Raw genomic sequence first — 18,468 nt, forward strand, 5'->3', positions numbered from 1 at the left:
AATAAAGTGTTTTTTGGACTCTCTTGGGGCAGCAGTGTATGATGTGTCTGCAACTGGTACCTTAGAACTTCCTTAGGGGCGACCGTCCCCTGCCTCCTCCCTGCTGGGGGCTTCCAGCCTCGGCTCCTGGGTAGGCGAGCGGGGGTCTGGGCGCTGACCACCGAGGCCTGCGGGTGGCCACGTGGGTCAGACCCGCCCCAGGGCCGGGGGTGCCTGTCACGTGAGGCTCATCTGTCTCCAGGCCTGGGCTTCGTGTGTGGCTTCTCCCTGCAGGCCGATGCGCCCTCCTCATCACCCCAGTGTCGCTCTGGACAAGGCCGGCTGCAAAGACGGTTATAATTATGATCCTTCGTGGTGCGGTTACCTGAGACTTGCCCCCAGACACCCGGCTCCTCTCGCCTGGGTCAGGCCCACAGCCTAAGGGCGGGAAGCAGATGCCACCCGCTGCGCACTTGGGAAGCTGAGGCTGGGCAGGTTGCACTTCATAGCTTTGTAGCCGGGCGGGGCAGGGAGGAGCCCTCCTTCCCCAGGGCTCTGGGTGTGCAGCCCTCCCTGCCGCGAGATAGCAAAAGCCGAGGGGCGTCTTGTAAAACCCCTGGCCCTGTTGTGCCCCCTGTGTGCATTCAAGTACGGTGAGCATGACGGCCTCAAGCGGGAAAGTGTAGGTACGTGCGCAGAGCAGAGTTCGCCTGTTTGCCGCTCGGCAGCGGCAGCGGGGGACGAGAGGGGGCGCGGTGGCACCTAAGAGGAGTCCCATGTGCTGCCGCCCCCCGGCTTCCTGCAGATGGAGCCCTGGCTCTGCGGGTTTGGGGCCTGCTCGTCGGTCCACAGTTCTGAAACCCCACTCTCTTCCATCACCTCACCTCGCTTTGCAGACAAAAACTTTGATGCCACGTTTTTAGCATTTTCTGTTCTTTATCTTTGCTGTTCTTCCCAGTTGGGCTTCAGTCCCGTGGGCATCTGGTCAGCACTGGTGCCACCTGCCCTTTCAGCTCAGCTGACCACTCACATCAGCACATCGCTCTCCTTTTTCAATTCTTCTCACCGGAGAGGCAGAATTAAATAACACATCCAAATAGTAGCGCACCCCCTGCTGTAGACAAAGGTGACGTCGCAGCCCAGCCAGGTGCTGTCACGCCAGCTCAGACCCTCTGTCTGTGGACGCACGGACGTCCAGATTCAGCCTGGACGTTGACCGACAAAGGGGAGTGTGAGCGCAGGAAAACAGGTGGCAGGGAAGCCCAGGGCCAGCGGCAGGGTGAAGGGTCGTCGTGCGGTGGCATGAGGGGCGGGCCACAGCCAGGGCCTGGGGATGGGGAGACGGGGGCGCCGGGCCTGCACGGGCCGTGTCGGGACCTCAGTGTCTCGTCTGCGACGTGGAAATTAAGTGAGACCGTCCCGCCCCATGTGTCACACAAGGACAGTGGCGGGCGTCTCGACACCTGTAGCCTGGGGGGGTCGTGTGACCGCCAGACTCACCACCTGGGGCCTTTCTGTTCCTGCAGCCGCCGCGCAGACGCGTGGGCCCCGTTCTCGGGAAAGGGGGCTGCTGCCAGGGCTGCCGGGCGAGTCTATGAGAGCTTTAGGCCAGAAAGAAGGAAAACCAAAACCACACAGACAGCATGGGCGACGTGGCTACGCCCCGAGGCTCGGTCTGCGGAGTGAGGACCACGGAGCAGGCTGGCGGGGATGTGCCCCTGAGGCGAGGGGTGGGCAGAGCGTGCCACAGCCAAGAAAGCGCCGCAGCGTCGGCGGCAGCAAGGAGCCCGCACAGCCCGGTTCAGTCTCGGTACCAAGAGTCCCGTGCAGAGTGCGGATGTGAAATCACGGGCCTGACCGCAAGCTCGGGGGCGGAGGGTAGCGCTTGTTTTCCTTTCTATGACGTGTTCTAGTCAGAGGTTCCGTTGCTGTTGTTTGCGTCCTATACCTGATCCATTTAGATACGGCGCACTCAGTGGTGCTAAGTTCTTGACGGTGTGTCTACCACGTGGTTTTATCTTGTTTCTCATCTTCTTTTAATTACAAGGTGATACCTATTCGTTCAGCCCCAGGACGGAGTGAGCGGAAGCGAGTCCCATCAGGCGGACCCCACAGGCACCTGGGCAGGGCGTCTGGCTGCCCTGCCCAGGCGGCACGGCCTCTTCCAGACGCGGCCCATCTCTCAGAACCCGGCTCAGTGGGTGGGGTCGTTGGTTGTGGTTTTAATAAAAAATGGGATCCCACTACGGGCCCCTGGGGCCGGCTGGGCCGTGAGCTCCTCCCGTGGCTTCCGTGGCGGCCTTTGCGCTTGCTGTCCCGCTCTCTACAGCCGTGTGGCTTCCGCAGCGTGACAGTCAGCACCACAGCCACACTGCCCTCAGCACCTGCGACGGGGATGAGGCCGGAGAGGGACGTGAAGGCCCCACGGGCAGGGGCGCGGGGCGCGGGGCTGAGGCCCCAGCAATTCGTGAGCGTCCTCAAGCCCGTGACCCAGGAAAGCTGCAGGGCGGGAGCATTTGGGGGATGCGGAGGGTCTGAGGACGACAGGTTCCCGGAGTTCTGACGGGGGACTGGGCTGGGGGAGCCAGACTGGGCCCCCCCATTAGGATCCCCCTCCCTAACAGGAGACGTGGGCCCAGAGGAGGCCCACGAGGCCGGCGGGTGAGGTGGGACACGGTGAGGGCTGCGCGGGGTGACAGAGGGCCAGGCGAGCATGCGCCGCAGGCCGCGGGCACCTTGTGGTCGCTCCTGCGGCGGAGACGCTGGCCAGCTTGGCAGAACGGCCCCTCACGAAGCTGGAGAGGCCACCCGGGGCAGACACACGGCGCCCCACAGGGACCCCCGGGGACACGCGGAGAGGCACACTTGTCTCCTCGGACCCCCTGTTTTTAGGGGGTGCTTCAATCTGATCTGTTTATAACTGCATCGCGTATTTCTGTGCTTCTAAAGTCAGACCTACCCAAAGAGAAATCTTCCAAAAGGCCAGCGTCTGTCTGACCCCCGCCTGCTCCCCACTCCCCTGGACAGAGCTAGTCTTAGGTTCGGGCTTCCATCTTTACCACCTGGAGGAGGCATTCCTGCCCCTCTTCTCCTTGGATAAAGACGTTTTCACTTCCTGCGCCCGGGGCGTCGCGGGAAGTCAGCACCCAGATGGGTATTCCCAGCTGCCGCCCTTCCCTCGCCGCTGTCCTCGGGCGTTTTGGGCCCTTCGTGGGAGGAGAGGCCAGTGCCTCGGGCTGTGCAGGAGCCAGACCCTCTCAGTCTGGACATCGCCGTCTCTAAGAGACAAAGCTGAGGCCAGCTGGCAGAAAGTTCATTTTCAGCCAGAAGATGTCCGTGGGCAAATAGTGTCGAGTTACGTATTAATTTACAGGCGCTGGATGTGTTTTTCAAAGGCGAAAGAAAGGGTTCCGAGCAGCACACTGTTTCCCGGCACACAAAGCGAACTGCAGCCAGCCAGGGCGCCAGGGGCCAGCCCTCCGTGGCTTCCACCCGCCAGCCCACATCGAGTTTTACAGAATAATCCAGAAAGGCCTCCAGACAGACAGGAAGCCCCAGGAGGCGCTGAGCTCTGGAGAGAAGCCCCCCGCTGCCCTGGGGTCGGCCCTCCCAGGGAGCGTCCATCCACCACCAGGGCCCTCCCCGGACGGGCCTGGCCCCAGGGGAGTGGGAACTGCGGCGGGGCACCTGGGAGCAGAGCCCCCACCCCCAGACACAGGCACACGGCCGCACGCATGGAGAGCACCGAGGCCCCTACACGCCCCTCGGTGGGACACGAAGGAGGTTTTGAAGGAGTTTTCTCTTCAGACTAAGAGGAAATTCCTAGAATTCTTCGGTGGTAAATCCAGGCCCCTGCGTGGAGCTTAGGGAGCGGGCGTAGCCAGGATGCGCGTGGCGAGAGGAGGCCGGGCGTCCCGTACTCCCTGTTTGTGCCTCCTGGGGACTCCAGACCGACCCCTGGGGGTCTGGCCGTAAAGGAAGGCACCCAGCGGGTCAGGTCCTGTGGCCAGAACGTCCACAGTCCTCGGGAGCAGCCTGACGCCACCCTCGGCCGGGTGACCCACCAGGCTTCAAACTCGGGGCCCCACCCGCCATCTGTGTGAGTCAGTGCCCAGCACCCGGGAGAGGCCCCGGGAGGGACGTCCACCAGCCCCGAGTCATGGAAACCACACATCACCCTGTAACAGGGATGCAGCCGGCACGCAGGCGAGCGCTCTGGACTCCGCCCGCCTGGACACTGGCCGTTCACCCCCGAGTCTGCTCAGGCCCCACGGTCGAGCCTTCATCCGAACTTCCAACTTGGAAGGAATCTCACACAGAAAAGTTACAAGGTAACATGGATGCCAAGGGCAGGCCACTCTCTCCCCAGACTCACCCGTCGTGGGCAGCTGTCCATCTCCTTCAGCACTCGGCTGCACACGTGCTCTGCACACGCACGCCCAGGGCTGTTCTTCAAGCGGAGTGGTTCTCCTGGCTTCGTCTGACGTTTTCTTGTGGCCAGTTGCAGGCATCCGGACAGAGACCTACTCGCCTGTGCTTCCAGGCACCGAGGGTCGGCGCCCCTGCTGGTGACCAGCACCGTGCGGACGCACCTCCACACTCAGCACGGCCCCTCGGCCTCCTTGGATTTCAGGGACGCGAGCACGGCGCGGTGGAGTCCTCTGCGGTGGGGGTCCCGACGCCCCTGTGCAGACACGCACGGGCTTCAGGAAGGTGAGCGTCGCCAAGCCCCTGCCCGGGTCTGGCAGCCAGGCGGGAAGAGCCTCAGGAGCTGCAGGGGGAGGCGCCCGGTGCCGTGAGACGGGACACGGGTGCCCCGCGCTCCCCACGCAGAAGGGCTTTTTCTCTGAAACGGCCAGCCTGTCACAGGGCCATACTTGGGTAAATACGGCAAAGAAAAGAATCGCTAGAAGATGAAATTTTAAAAAGTTTTAGATGACCAGAAGATGAAATTTTAAAAGCACAAGCCTGTTTCCTTCTTATGAGATCCAACAGATGCACAATCTCCTGACCGACTGCGACAGAAGTTTCCAAACGCAGGCTCACACTGACCCCTGCACCCCGAGCATTCTCCAGGGACGGTCACCAGTAGCTCAGGGATGAGGACCACAGCAGCCTCCTTCCCCCCGCCCTCCGACTTCAGGAGGCCCTGCCCCCCACAACCCCGTGGTAAGAAGTGGAAAGTCTGAGTGTCCTGAGGGAGACTGTGGGCTGGCCGGGAGATGGGGTGGGGCCCCGGGCTCAACCAGCTCTCCGGGCCTCGGAAGGAGGAGGCCGGGCAGAGCCGGCCCAGGCGTCGCTGCAGGGTAGCTCCGAGGTGGGAGGCTTTGCAGCCGTCGTGCAGCCACTGAAATCCTCGAATGAGGGCCAAACGTATCCACAGGACTAACCCTCCAAAGCTGATGTCAGGTGGATTTTAAAATGAGAATAACACTTGTGTTAACGGCACACAGGCCGTGGGATGGGTGCCGGGGGCACTGCACCTGCCTCAAATGGGATGTGTCACCAAACCTGGACACAGAAGATGCGCAGGGGCACAGAAAGCGGCATTTCAGAATAAGAAACCAGAGGATGCTAAATAAAACACCGAGCGCACGCACATTTTCATCCGCGACAACCTTGAAGCTGGCGTGCGGCGTGCTGTGCGGACACGCCAGTTAAGTTTTAAGGCCTCGGGGCCTGCGGCAGGGGGACGGGGCAGGACTGCCAGTTGGATAGGTCTGTGCTTGGGGTGATGAAAACGTCCTAGAGCTGAGGAGACAGCTGCACGGCGTGTATGTGCTGGAGGCCTCGGGACTCTACACTTGAAAATGGTAAACTTTGTGATATGTAGAGTTTACCACGATAAAAAAAAACCTTAAGGCACATTGAAATTAAAGATGCTCGCACGTAGAAACACCATTTTCACAGTTTAAAACATTCCATGTAAGTTGCACCAATGTGGAACGCTAGCTCTGAGCCTGTGCTTTTGAAGTCAGGTCACACGTCTCCTTCCAGTGCCACCACCATAAGTGGGACAAAAGGCTGCTGGCCAGGTGAGTGATCGAATCCCGGACAAGGGCTGGGGTGGGTCCCTGCCTGGTTTGGAGAGGCCCTGGGAGACCTCAGCTGCTCGGCCACCAAGGCCCCAGGTCTGCACCTCCGTGGCACTACTACTACTACTACTGAGCCTGCATGCCACAAATACTGAGCCCACGTGCCACAACTACTGAAGCCCACGCGCCTTGAGCCTGTGCTCCACAACAGGAGAAGCCACCGCAGTGAGAAGCCCGCGCGCCGCAAGAGTAGCCCCCATTGCCGCAACTAGAGAAAGCCCGCGCGCAGCAAGGAAGACCCAAAGCAGCCAAAAATAAATTTTTTTTAAAAAAGAAAGAAAATCTGTTCTTACACAGCACACATTGGTGCCAGGGGAAACGCGCCCCCAGCCCGGTGCCTTCCCCGCCTGTGGCCAAGGGCCAGGCTGGTGGCTACGTGGGCCCAGAGGCCGGAGGACGTGCAGCTTGTGCGTCTTCTAGAAGCGAGGCCCTTTGCCTACGGCACCAGGGTCCCACGGGAGCTGCCCCAGCGCGTGAGCACTGTCCACAGCAGTGGAAATCAGGTGACGCCACCCCTGTGGGGAGCTGCAGGGCCCATGTGTCGCTAGTGGTCACTGCTCTGCCTGCTGGACTCACGGACACAGGACTGGCTGTGTCCACAGCCCAGGATATCGGCACTGGGTGGGGGCTGAGCCTCAGGACAGGCACGCACAGCCATCTCGCAGGAGCCCGGCACGGAGAGCGGCTGCAGGTCCGGCCTGCTCCAGGCGGGCGCGGGGGAGTGGAAGGCACTGGACAGGCTGGCGGAGTCCAGAGGCAGCACGAGTCCCCGTGAGGCTGTGCATGAGGCGGGGCTCGGGCTGCAGAGAAATCGTTCCTCGTCTTTCTGAGTGCCGTGTATTTCAATGACCATCCTCTCCTTCTGGAAAATTGCTCTCAGAAGGGCCTGCCTGACCTGAGAAGCAGGGAACACACTCAGTGATGCTGTCGTCTGTTTGGCAGGTGCGCTCGGGGCTCGCAGTGCAGGACTCAAGTCGGGCGGCTCGGGCGCCGTCCAGAGCAGGGAAAGGGGAGGCCCATCATGGCGGTGGTCTCGGGGGCCCCCCCTTGGGCTCCACAGAAGATGTGTGGGCCCACAGCGGGCAGGGCCTTGCCCACGTGGGGACTGGACCACTGCCCTCTGGCAGCAGGCGGACAGCTCTGCGCCCTGGAGACATAGGGCGCCCTGCCTGTTCCCCTGGACCGCCTGCCCCGGCAGAGTCAGCACCAGGCACTGCCCGGGGGGGCCGGGGGAGGGCGCTGCAGACTTGGGCACGGCGGCACCAGGTGGGGCTCGGGCAGCCCACTGAGACCTCGCCCGCTCCCGCTGACGTGAGGATGGCGCCCGGCACCCTGGAAGCTCCAGGCAGCGGCCTGGCCCCCAGGAGAGGCTCCAGCGTGGGAGTGGGTGCTCGGACCCTCAGAGCCTCGGAGGAAGGGAAGTTTGGTGCCGCAGAAGCACAGGAGGAGCAGGGAGAATTCCATGACTCAGGTCATAGCCCGTTTGCAGGAAACGTGTTTTCTTCCTGAATCCATGGCACACAGCACCGTCTGCAGGCCAGACTGGGCAGCTCCGGGCTGCGTGCGGACCCCCGTGGCAGGGCGGGACTCGGTCCAGGTGGCCAGGAGCTCAAGGGGACACCAAGCAGAGTGCCCAGGCCCAGAGGCTGGAGCTGCCCCACTGGCCTCCCCGCCCCCGCCCTGCTCCCGTGGAGGCACGGCTGGCGACACGGTGAGCTGAGTCTGTGTGTCGCCAACCAGGGCAGCGTCGCTGGTGTGCCCGGAGCCCCCGCAGAGGGTGGGGCTGACTGGGAGGGTGGAGAGCGCAGGAGTCGGGACAGGACTGAGGGTGTGGGCTCGGCAGGGGGCACAGCGCTGCCCGTGCTGAGCAGGGCAGGCCCCTGCTCTGGGTGAGGCGCCCTTCACCCCCATGTCCAGAGCGGCGTGGGCCCCCGGGCGTGGCCCTCGGGACACACTCCAGCCACAGGTGCCACATGTGAGTGGGCCAGCCTGGGTCGCTGTGTCCAGGAGTCCAGCTGGTACCTTCCCCAGCCAACTCTGCCACCTGTGGCTAACCCCTCCCGTCTCCGGGCACCCACGACACTGTCCCCCAGGCCCACGAGGTGCAGGACCCCTGAGCAGGGGCCTCCAGCCTGGCCTGACGTGGCACTGGAGCTGGGCACACTGAGGGACCAACAGACGGACGCCGGGACGGATGCACAGGTGCGCACGCATCTGTGGGAATGTGGGCGGGGACCCCTGCTCAGCCCCTGCTGGGGGCACCCGCACACCGTCCTGAGGCCCTGGTCTGGGTCGGCAGCTGCTGTTTCTGGCCCCAGGTGGCTTGGTCCTGACTCCGGTCTCAGGCCAGCAGGGAGTGAGCCTGGCAGGTGTGAGCAGGACCCCGGCGACGCCCCCAGTCCCGAGGCCCCCAGGCAGGTGGGCGGCACCCGGGCCCTTCCAGATCTTCCTCCCGAGCTGACTCCTCCAGGCATCTTCTTACTTTTATTGCTGCTGGTTTTCTGCGTTTTCTACATCTTCCCCCAGAATTTGGCAGAAAGACAATCTGCCTCAGGGCTTTTCCCACCAAGGCCCCGGTGGATTGATTTGGGAGCATGGCGGCTGAGCCGGGGAGCATCCTTGGAGCGGAGTTTGTTTTCTTTTCCGTGGAGCTGGAATCGGCAGCTTCCGCGTAAACCCGGAGGGCGTCGTGCCCCTGGTGAGGAAGCACAGCCATGGTTTCCTGCCTTGTGGCCTGGTGCTGGGGGCCCCCTCCGGCCCCTCTGCTGGTCCCCCACCCCGGGGAGGAGCTGGGGTTACCGAGGCTTCTAGAGTCCCCCACAGGAACACTTGGCTCCCCCAGGGCTGAAGGGCGGCCTCGGCTGGCTGTCCTTCCTGGGACCACCTCCAGCTCCTGCCCGGAGGAGCTTCCACTGGGCGTCTAGACCTTCTGCCCAGGCCCCCGGCTTGCTGTCCGCACCGCCAAGCTGGGAGCACCCTTCAGGCAGTGCCGTCGTCGGGGGCACAGGTCGGAGCTGCCAGCCTCCCATCCTACACGAGTCAGCCCCACTTCCAAGTGTGAAAAGCTTGAGTCCAGCCCTTGGAAGCGTTTCCAGAGGTTTTTGGCATCAGAAAGAGCCTTCTGTGAACCTGGAAATGTGGCCGGTGGACGCAGGGGTCCCCAAGGGCACTTCTGGATGAGCAGCCGCACTGCACCAAGAATGTCTGCTGCTTTCCAGAGCAAACAGGTCTGCACTGGGCCGCTGGGTACCCCTCACCCCTGGCGGGGGGTGTCTGGCATGGATGACACACAGGGACCAGGGCAGCAGACAGAGGAAGCCCGGGACCTCTGCATCCTCCCTGGAGGCCTGTTCACCCTGTTTTGCCAGGGCACTGGTGGCTGGAGCCCTGCCCTGACCCCTGAGTGCGGAGGAGGCTGGGGACACGCCCAGATGCACACCGTGTGCACACTTACGGAGGCACGGACACGTGCGTGCACACCCAGCCCGGCCCCATCTGCTCACACCGTGTCGGCAACACCAGGTGACAGGTGACAGCTCACCGAGCCCCAGAGCAAACCCACCGCCCTGCACCCTGAGACCCTGGGAGCCCGGCTTTGCACCCGGTCCTCATGTCCAGCCTGGGACGTCCGAGCACACACGGGACCGAGACGGCAGCTCCCAGGGCTCGGCCTCCCTGACCTTGGGGCTGGGTGCAGCCCACGAAGCCCTGGGCGGTGGATGACCCCACGGGACAGAGAAGCCCTTCCTGACGTCTCCCTCCTACTCTGGCCACAGCGGCCCCAGCTCCCCCACCTCCCTGGACCTGGGCCCGCACCCCAGGTGCCCCTCGGCCAGGCCGACGGAGGTGTCCCCCCAGAACTGCGGGTCAGCCTGCCGCCTGGCCCTCCGTCAGCTGTCCTGGGCCTCAGCCATCACCGAGTGAACGCTGGTCAGGAAACTGGATATATTTGCAATTATTTAAAAGCTCAGAGCCAGCATTCAAAATGGGGCTGTTTTTCCAGTGGAAACTGTAACGTGAGCCCAGAAGCTTCCCACTAACCCCCTCGGTGTGTGAGGCCGACACCCCACTCGGGGCCACGCCAGGCCAGCCGCCCCCCCGGCCGGGGTGGTCCCACTGCAGTGCCTGCCCTGCCCCGACCCGCCGGGAGCCCCCTTCACACACCGGCCGGACCCTGGAGTGAGGGCAGGGCTGCCCACCCGGCCTGGCCGACACGAGGGCCAGGAGGAAGACCCTGCGGCTGAGCGCCGTGCCCTGCAGCCTTCGCTTTGCTCAGACCCCAGGTGGCACCGGACCTGTCCTCAGCCGGCCGGCTGGGGCGCAAGAGACAGCACAGCACTTGGCTCCCAACAGCCAAGCCCCGGAGCCCAGCGCCCTCAAGCGCGACTCCCTGGACCGCCAGGCTGTGGTTCTCGCTCACCCTCCCCAGGGACCCCCAGGCTGGGCCCCCCTGCATGCACCTGTCCTCCTTGGAGGAACGGCTGTCCCCACTTGCATCGGCTTAAGCCAGGGAAACACGGGACGGTGCTTATGGCTTCGTGGCCCAGAGGGCGGCACCCAGTGGTGCTTCGGGGCTGTTCACGGAGTGGAGCCTCCAACCGTTCCAGGCGCCGGCGTTGGGCAGACAGAGGAGGTCCCCAGCCCCAGCCTTGAGTCCCTGAGCCCAGCGGGGCTGCCCTCACCCACCACTCGCTCCAGGACCTGGGCCCTAAAGAAACGGGTGGGAGCCCCAGACCACTCTCCCCGACCCCACAGGGGCCTCTGCTCCCCACTGCTTCGGACACTGAGCTCCAGGTCCTTGACACAGACGTGCCCTAGAGGATAGACCCCCCCCACGGGCTGGACACACCTGGGCGCTGCCTGCGGGTCCCTGGAGCTGACAGGAGCCGGCGGGCAGATGGGTCCCCGCCACGGCCGCCTCTTCCCCAGAGGGACAACACACCACTCTCAGCCCCTAGCGGGGGAAGGGCCACAGGAGGTGGACACTGGGGGATACACATGACCCAGGCTCCCTGCCTGAGCTGAGGGCCCCCTCCAGGCCCAGAGGGCCGAGGGTGGGTTGGGTGGTGTCAGGGGCCTGGAGCCACAGGCCAGCATACCTGGGGGGCCAGAAGAAAACCTGCTGCCCCCCGCCTCGAGGGCTCCAGGGAGACCAGGAGGTCGTGGGACCAGCCGGCGTGGGCGGCCACTCCCCTAAAACGGCGGACACGCTCCTTTGTCCTGAGTGTGTGGTAGCCCTGGCCAGACAGCGGGAGGGGACGTCGCTTGGGGAGGCCCTGGTGGACGGGAGGGGCAGCCCAGGACCGCACCGCTGCGGCCCCCTCCCGGGCAAGCGCCGGTGGCCAGGGGCACAGGGCAGGCTGGGGGCCACGCTGGGGCTGGAAGGCCACGGGAAGCCGGCCCTGCCAGGGACAGGAGCCACAGGTCCGGCCACCCTTCGCGGAGCCCAGCCTCCTCTCCGCCTGAGGAGGGAAGCAGAGGGGCCTGCACAGCCAAGGGACGGTCCAGGTGTTCGCTGTGGCCCAGGCTGGGGGTGGGGGTGGGGGCGGGAGTGCCTCGGAGCATCAGAGTCTCCCACAAAGCCACAGGGCCGCAGGCTGAGGTGCCGGCCACTGCCGGGAAGGCTGGCGCCTCAGCCAGGGCAGGCGGGGCTCAAACACCACAGCGCCCTCTCCCCACCCCACGCCCAGCAAGGGGCCCCAGCTCTCGTTGTCTGTGTGGGACTGTGCAGCCCCCGGTGAGTGATGGCTGGCATGGTTGTCACACACACACACGCATGTGCACACGCGCCTCCCCAGGCACGGAGCCCCTGCCCCTCGCAGGGCAGGGCGGCCAGGTTCCCAGGCCTCAGAGTCCCTCTCCTTGCCCTGAGGACCCCAGCCCATGGCAGGTCCCTCACCCTAAGTCCCACCCTGCTGGGGGCTGAGACTGGGCCCCCAGGAGTGGACTCAGGTCTGGCATCGGGTGGAGGAAACTACCGGCTGCCCGCCGACCCCTGCCCTCCCTGGGCCCCCATCCTGGCCACCTGGCTGAGCCTGGGCCTCAGGGATGTGGTGACAGCCCCGTGCGCCCACAGCCTTCCCACTCTGGGTGGGCTTCAGGCCCCAGGCCGTCTCAGAGGGTCCAGCACCCGGACCTGAGCCGTGGGTGGGCACCAAGGCCGCGTTGGGGGATCACCGCAGGTGTTCCTGCCAGGCGACCTGGAAGCTGCTGTGCCTCCCGTGGGACCCCAGGCCAGCACCTGCTCTGGTGTCTGGACTGGTGGGATCTCTGCCTGCGAGCATCAAAGCTGGGCCCCGCCGGGTGCCCCACCGGGCAGAGTCAGCCCTTCCCAGGGGAGATACTGATCTCGGAGCAACAAAGGGGCCTCAGGGGTCACCTTTCAGCCTCCACACAGGCTAAGGAGAGGCTGAAATGCATCCGAGATGGAGACATCAGGCAGCCTGGGCCCCCAGCCCGCTGAGCCCCACTGGGGCTGGCCTGCCCTGGAGACGCCAAGGGAGACCCCACCAGGCAGTCTCACAAACAAGGCTCCCGGCGGTCCTCTGGCCTCACACCTCCTGCCCCAGGCCCCTCTAGGAAGGGTGCATGGAGTGAAGACACGTTTGAGGGAGGGGACGGAAGGGGTCCCAAGCCCCTCACACCCATACGCACACTTGCACGTGTGCACATACACACAAGTGTGCACACGCTCCCACCGGGGCCCAGGCTGCCTGGACGATGCTCCAGGCCCAGAGCACGACCCCCGGGGGGAAGGGAGAAGCTTGGCTGCTTCAAGAATGGGCCACAGACCCTTCGGTCACGTCCAGGAGGCTCTAGGGAGCAGCGAAGTGCAGGGTGGGGTGTGGGCCAGCCCCCCAGCCAGACAGACCCTGCCTCCCCCCATCCACCCTCGGCCAGGGAAGACACGGGCGCTTGTCAGCGGCCAGGAGAGGAGAGAGGAGGGAGGGTGGGGGGAGGCCACGGACAGGGGCCAGCCTCAGCCTGGAGAGTGGCTGCCTGGGGCCTGTGCTCCGGCCATGGACCTCTGCAGTGGCCAAGCATTCGGGGTGCAGGGGTGGGGCCGCGGCCAGGCCTTCCTGAGGTGGGCGTGCAGGGTGCAGAGCGGTGTGGGCCTCCAGGTCCAGGCCACTGGGACCTCCAGCTCCTCTGCTGGGCCCGTCCCTGGCGTCCGCGGGGCCCTGGCGGCGAGGGCTGCTGGCTGGCGCTCCCCTCATTTCCTCTTGGCCCGAAGGCTCCAGGCGGCCGCGGGAACAAAGGGTGGATTGTGCCTCGTTCTGGGCCCGCTCCCCGCCCGGCCACTGCCCCTGCAGGGCCCCATGGGCGACGCTTGTGTCTGTAGCCAAGCAAGCCTCCTCCGACCACACTGCGAGGGCTCAACGAGTGGGCGGCCACGGGCACCGGCCGCGGCCCGGGAGCCTGGGAGCCTGTCCCGAGCCCAGCTGGCCCGCCACCGGCCCTGCCGGCCTCCCTGAGTCCAGCGGCAGCAGCCAGGCGGTCTCGGCTGTGCCCGCCCCTCACCTTCTCCTGTGCAGACACTTCCTGTCACCAGCGCACGGCTCTCCAGCCCCGGCCCCTGCCCAGCCCAGGCCCCCCATGTCCTGTGACTCTCACCACCACCCATCTGCCCCGCTGGAGCAGAGGCAGACACCCCCTGCTGTCCGTCCAGCCAGGCCTCCCCGTCACTGAGCATCTGGGGATGCCCAACGCTCAGGGCTGGCTTCTGTGGGGCCACGGGGGCCAGGCCCCTCAGCTTCCAAGTGGGCAGAAAGGAAGCAGAGGAACTGTGCCCGACTTCCTGCGTCCAGCACCCCTCCGGCAAACATTTAATGAGTGCTGCCGTGTGCACGTGTGGGCCCCAGAACCCCAGCCCTCCGCAGCCTACAGATGGGGACGGTGGCAGGGCGCAGACAGTCCGAGGCCAACGCCATCCCGTTTGCCCGTCAGGCCCAGGGTCCTGTGGCGGCAGACCTCCTAGCAGGCGGTCCAGTCCCTGCCCGGCCGGCGCCCACACCCGGGAGATGCTGGTGGACACAGGGATGTCCGCAAGGCCTCCCCCAGAGCAGCCGGGGCCGGCGGGCCGCTCAGAGCAGCGCTTCAACCAGGGGAGACCGGAGGTGCTGGGCTTAGGCAGGCAGAGGGGGCCAATGTCCTCCCCACCAGAAATGGGGCTGAGCCAGGGCCTGGGGTCCCGGCGCGACGCCCACCCCCGTGGAGCCCTGCCCCCAGAAGACGCCCAGAGGCCTCCGCTTGGGGCATCCCGTGTCCCCTTCCTCCCTCCCTCCTCCCCCACCCCCACTGTTGGTTTAGCTCCCGCCGCTGCTGTCAAAGGAGCTTTGTGGCCGCGAGTGGAGCCGGTGCCCATGGTCTTGGAGGGGCTCCAGGAACGAACAGTGGAGGACGGCTTTTGGAAGAAACTGGAAAAAAAAATAAGAGGAAAAAGTTGTGAAGGAAGAAGGAATTTGCCTCTGCTGAGCCCGGTGCCGCCCCAGCCCTCCCTGGGCCTGGGTCCAGGCTGAGGTCCTGCCCCCCCACCCCCCCCCCCCCGGGCCCTTCCGTGCTCAGGCCTGAGCTCACCTCCTACCCAGGCAGGCCCCAAAGGCTCCCACCAGCCCCTGAGCCAGGTCCTCTCATCCAGGCCACAGACGAGGAGACTGAGGGTCAGAGTAGCTGGGTATCTGCCTAGGGTCTCATGACACAGAGAGGCTGCTGGCCCGAGAAGACGGCCTGTGCACGCTGGGTGGGAGGTGCTGCTGGGCGCTTTCAGGCTGCACAGAGCGCGGTGAGGGTTGAGGCTGGGGTCCTGGCTCCCTGCCTCCCAGGGCCCTAAGAGGATAGGGTGGTCACCCCCGGACTCTCACCTTCCTGTCCCCAGGCCCTGGCAGTTGACCGCAAGCCACACTTTCTGCCAGTGGCTGGGCCACACGAGCAGTCCTGGAGGCTGGCCGTGACTCCCCTGTGATCCGGGGGGCAGGGGGGCAGGGGTGTGTGGCCACCAAGAGCTCACTGCCCCTCGCTCATCAGGTCCTGCATAAAGCTGGGTGGCCCTGGTGTTGCTGGGAGCGTAAAGCCATCCCAAACCAGGTCCCCACGGCGTGCCTGAGGGGAGGCTCCAGCAGGGAGTGGGCAGCTTCAGCGCTGCCCTGGGCTGGTGGGCTTCGTGAAGAGGCCACTGGGACAACATTGGGGCAGGACTAGGGAGGGCCTGGAGGGATGAGGCAGCGGCCCCAAGCGAGAGTCCAGGGCTCCAGGGACCCACTGACGGGGGCTGCCAGTTTTCCAGGAAGCTCAGGAGTCCGTGAGCTGGGGGAAGAGACAGCGTCAGTTCGGGGCCTCCACCCTCCCCAGGGCCTCCCCACCAAAGTCCACCTGCACTGCCTACCGTCAGGGTGGACACTGCTGGGGGGCGGCTGCTGCTTTCCAGCAAAGACCCCCACCCGCTGGCCTTGCCCACCCCCAGCACGGAGCCGCCAGACCTTGGGGACCCCGCAGAGGCAGATGGAGCCTCCGGGGGTCCGCAGTCCTGGCACCAGGGCCCAGATACCCACTGCCTGTCCTGTTCTTGCGAGCTGTGCTCTCCGCCAGGGTCTCTCTAGGGCCCAGGGATGGCATTTGGGGACATGAGGTGGACAGCTCGGCCTTCCCTTCAACGGCGGCGAGTCACCCCAACCAGACCCTCTCCATCCCCCACCCGTGACTCAGGATAAGCGGCCCCGCCCCTCTGGCCAGCTGTTGGCAGCTGTCACCACCTGCCGGCCCAGGGCCAGATGCCCCATGGCTGTGGAGCGAGCGGGGGTGGGGCGTACAGCTGTCTGGGTGCTGGGTGTCTTGCCCCGCCTGCGCCCTTACCGGAGCTGCTGGACCTTTCATGGATCCCCCCACCCCATCCTGGGATCAAGTGTGTGTCTGCGCCCAGCCACCATGGGGCGGTGGGGGGACCTCTGGTCCTAACCTGAGTCTGCCCCATGCAGCCAGGCCGGCCCGCGCTCCCCGCCCAGGGCTTGTCTGGGTGGCTGGCGGGGCCCTCAGAACCGCACTGCTCATGCTTCCGGCTCAGCTTCCCTGGGGTCTGGAAGGTGCGGGGCGGGGGGGGGGGGGGGGGGAATGGGGGTCAACGCAGCCTCTGGGGCTGGACGCCCGCGGCCCAGGAGACAGAAGGGAGCCAGCCCCCGAGCTCTGCACCCAGATCAAGGAAGGAGGGGCCGTGTGTATCTCAGCCCGAGACCCCCTGCCCCTTGCGTTGGCCACCGGCCTGACCCAAGCACTCTGCCTTGTCACCCCAGACGAGTGCCAGAGACAAGACCCCTGGAAAGGAGCCAGCCTGCGCCCTGAGGAGGAGTGCGCTGAGAACCCCGACCCGGGGCCTGATTCTGCCCCGAGCTGGTGCAGGACGGGTGCTGGCAAAGCACCCTCCCCCCGGCTCCCCAGGCTGCCCAGGGTGCCAAGGCGGGGGCATGAGATGCCGGGCCTGGTCGTCAGTAGCCCTGTGGTGGATGGGCACACCCAGCTGGAGCCAGTGCAAGTCCTGTGTCAGCGGCTTCCACGCCTCAAGTCAGTGGTGCCAGGGGTGCGGGCCGCTGACTGGGGTGCCACTTGCCGCAGGGTCTGGGCTGGGCTGCTCGGCAGACACTGGGGGGTGGGCTCTTGAGCCCACCGGGCATGACCCCATGTGACCCCAGGCAACGCTGCCAGAAAAAGGCGTCGGAAGCTGCTGACCCAGGGCTCCATTGGGTGCCACCCCCTGGGGGGGTCTCCACAGGAGAAGCCCCTTGGGAGGCAGATCCCACCTCCAGGGCCCTACATTCCCAGGTCTGGGGACCCTTGCAATCTCCCACCTGGGGTCACTGACACGTGCTGGCCTGAATGGGAGGTCAACCCTCCCTTCCACAGACCGCGGCAGTCCAGGGCTCAGGGTGACTGGGCCGGGGGAGCACCGGCTTGTGGAGGTCTCCGAGCCAAGGCAGGACCGGAGAGGGCTCAGCGGGGCAGCCCCTGGGTGGGGCTGGCAGGATGGGGGTTGAATCTGGGGAAGGAATGCACGGACCTACAAAGGGCTCCCAGGAGAGGCCCTGGCCCTCAGCTCCCCTGACGCCCGGCCCATCTTGTGAGGGCCCTGAGCCCTGCCAGCCCTGGGCGGTTGAACAGGACGGGCACCCGGCACCGGGCGAGGTCAGCACGGGGCATGGAGGGAGCCCCCAGCTGCCGGGCCCGCCCCCTGCCCTGCCCAATCCCCGCCCCTCCCCGTGATCAGCAGACTCTGTCCCTGCCCACCAGATGCAGCAGGGACGTGCCAGGTGCTGGGGCCAGGCGTGGGGTGGAGGCTGCTTCCCAGCCCAGCCCGGGGGCCCGGCCCCCGCACAAACTTGACCCTGTGGGAGTCCCCTGTCTCCGTACCCCACCTTGCAGCAGCCCGCCTCACAGGCCTGTGTGTCCCAGGGCAGTCCAGCCCACGCCCTGGGTCTGGGCAAGGTGCGCCGGGGGCGCTCACCTTTCGGCCCCTCGGGTCCCAGCCCCTCCATGCCGCCTCAGGCCCCGCAGCTGGTCCAGGGCCCTGCAAGCCCCAAGCAGCGCCACCCGGGGGGCTGGGGCAGCCTGGCTGGCACCTGCAGGTCCTTAACCCCATGCCCCGAGTCCCAGGTTGAGCCTGTGCTGGTCCCGACCCCACGTCCTATGTTCCTGTCCCTTTTCCTGTGTCCTACATCCTGCATTCCTGTCCCAGGTCCCCTGGCCTGGCCCCCAGACAAGGCTCTGATCCCCTGCCCGGCCCTCCCAACCCCAGGTCCACGGGGTTGTGGTGGCCCCACGTCCCCTCATCTTCAGCTCCTGTCACATGGCCTGGTCCCTGGACATCAGCCTCAGCACCCCCCCCACCGGGACAGCTGCAGAAGACTCTCGGCCACCCCTTTGAAGCCAGGAGGGCTGGGCTGTGGGGCTTGGGGGTGGAGAGGGACCGGTCACACCCGAGGGCGTCAGAGCCTGGGCCGCCCTTTCAGGCTCACCAGGCTTCAAGGGGACCAGCTTAACACAGCCCAGATCAGAGGGAAGATGCTGGCCTGGCCCTGGGGCTCCTCCCTCCTGGCACCCACCCACCCAGCACCCACCACCCCCACCACCCAGCACCCACCACCCAGCACCCACCACTACCCACCACCCACCACCCAGGACCCCCACCACCCAGCACCCACCCACCCAGCACCCAGCACCCACCTCACCCAGCACCCACCCACCCAGCACCCAGCACCCCCACCACCCAGCACCCAGCACCCCCACCATGGACATCAGGAGTTTTGGCCCAAATGGCTCTCAGAAGCCCCAACAGCACGAGCCATTAGTGGCTGTGAAATCAGATCAAGACATTGACTCCAGCCCGGCCTGGGAGTCCCTCTGAGACACA

At 65.7% G+C, this 18,468-nt stretch overlaps 1 protein-coding gene across 1 annotated transcript; it reads left to right on the plus strand.

Annotated features, from left to right (window-relative positions):
- Positions 1-7,095: 7,095 nt before the first annotated feature.
- LOC114902486 (collagen alpha-1(I) chain-like) lies at positions 7,096-17,982 on the plus strand. The gene is made up of 14 exons (XM_029234729.1): positions 7,096-7,156; positions 7,273-7,457; positions 7,815-7,963; positions 8,168-8,290; positions 8,393-8,492; positions 9,896-10,004; positions 10,259-10,794; positions 11,222-11,498; positions 12,151-12,335; positions 13,417-13,834; positions 14,022-14,204; positions 16,358-16,641; positions 17,481-17,711; positions 17,854-17,982. Exons 1-14 carry the CDS (start codon positions 7,096-7,098, stop codon positions 17,980-17,982), a joined length of 2,970 nt encoding a protein of 989 aa, XP_029090562.1.
- Positions 17,983-18,468: the final 486 nt, after the last annotated feature.

The sequence above is a fragment of the Monodon monoceros genome, unplaced genomic scaffold (genome assembly GCF_005190385.1).
Source record: "Monodon monoceros isolate NGI ecotype Baffin Bay Population unplaced genomic scaffold, NGI_Narwhal_1 Super_Scaffold_20, whole genome shotgun sequence".
NCBI classification, from domain to species: Eukaryota; Metazoa; Chordata; class Mammalia; order Artiodactyla; family Monodontidae; genus Monodon; species Monodon monoceros.

Excerpts from the sequence above, each read along its gene's own strand:
- LOC114902486 (XM_029234729.1), top strand. The coding sequence starts at position 7,096 with ATGGCGGTGGTCTCGGGGGCCCCCCCTTGGGCTCCACAGAAGATGTGT. Across the intron at positions 12,336-13,416 it reads CTGCTCTGGTGTCTGGACTG|CCAAGCAAGCCTCCTCCGAC; the intron begins GTGGGATCTCTG and ends TTGTGTCTGTAG. Across the intron at positions 17,712-17,853 it reads CCCCATGCCCCGAGTCCCAG|GTCCACGGGGTTGTGGTGGC; the intron begins GTTGAGCCTGTG and ends TCCCAACCCCAG.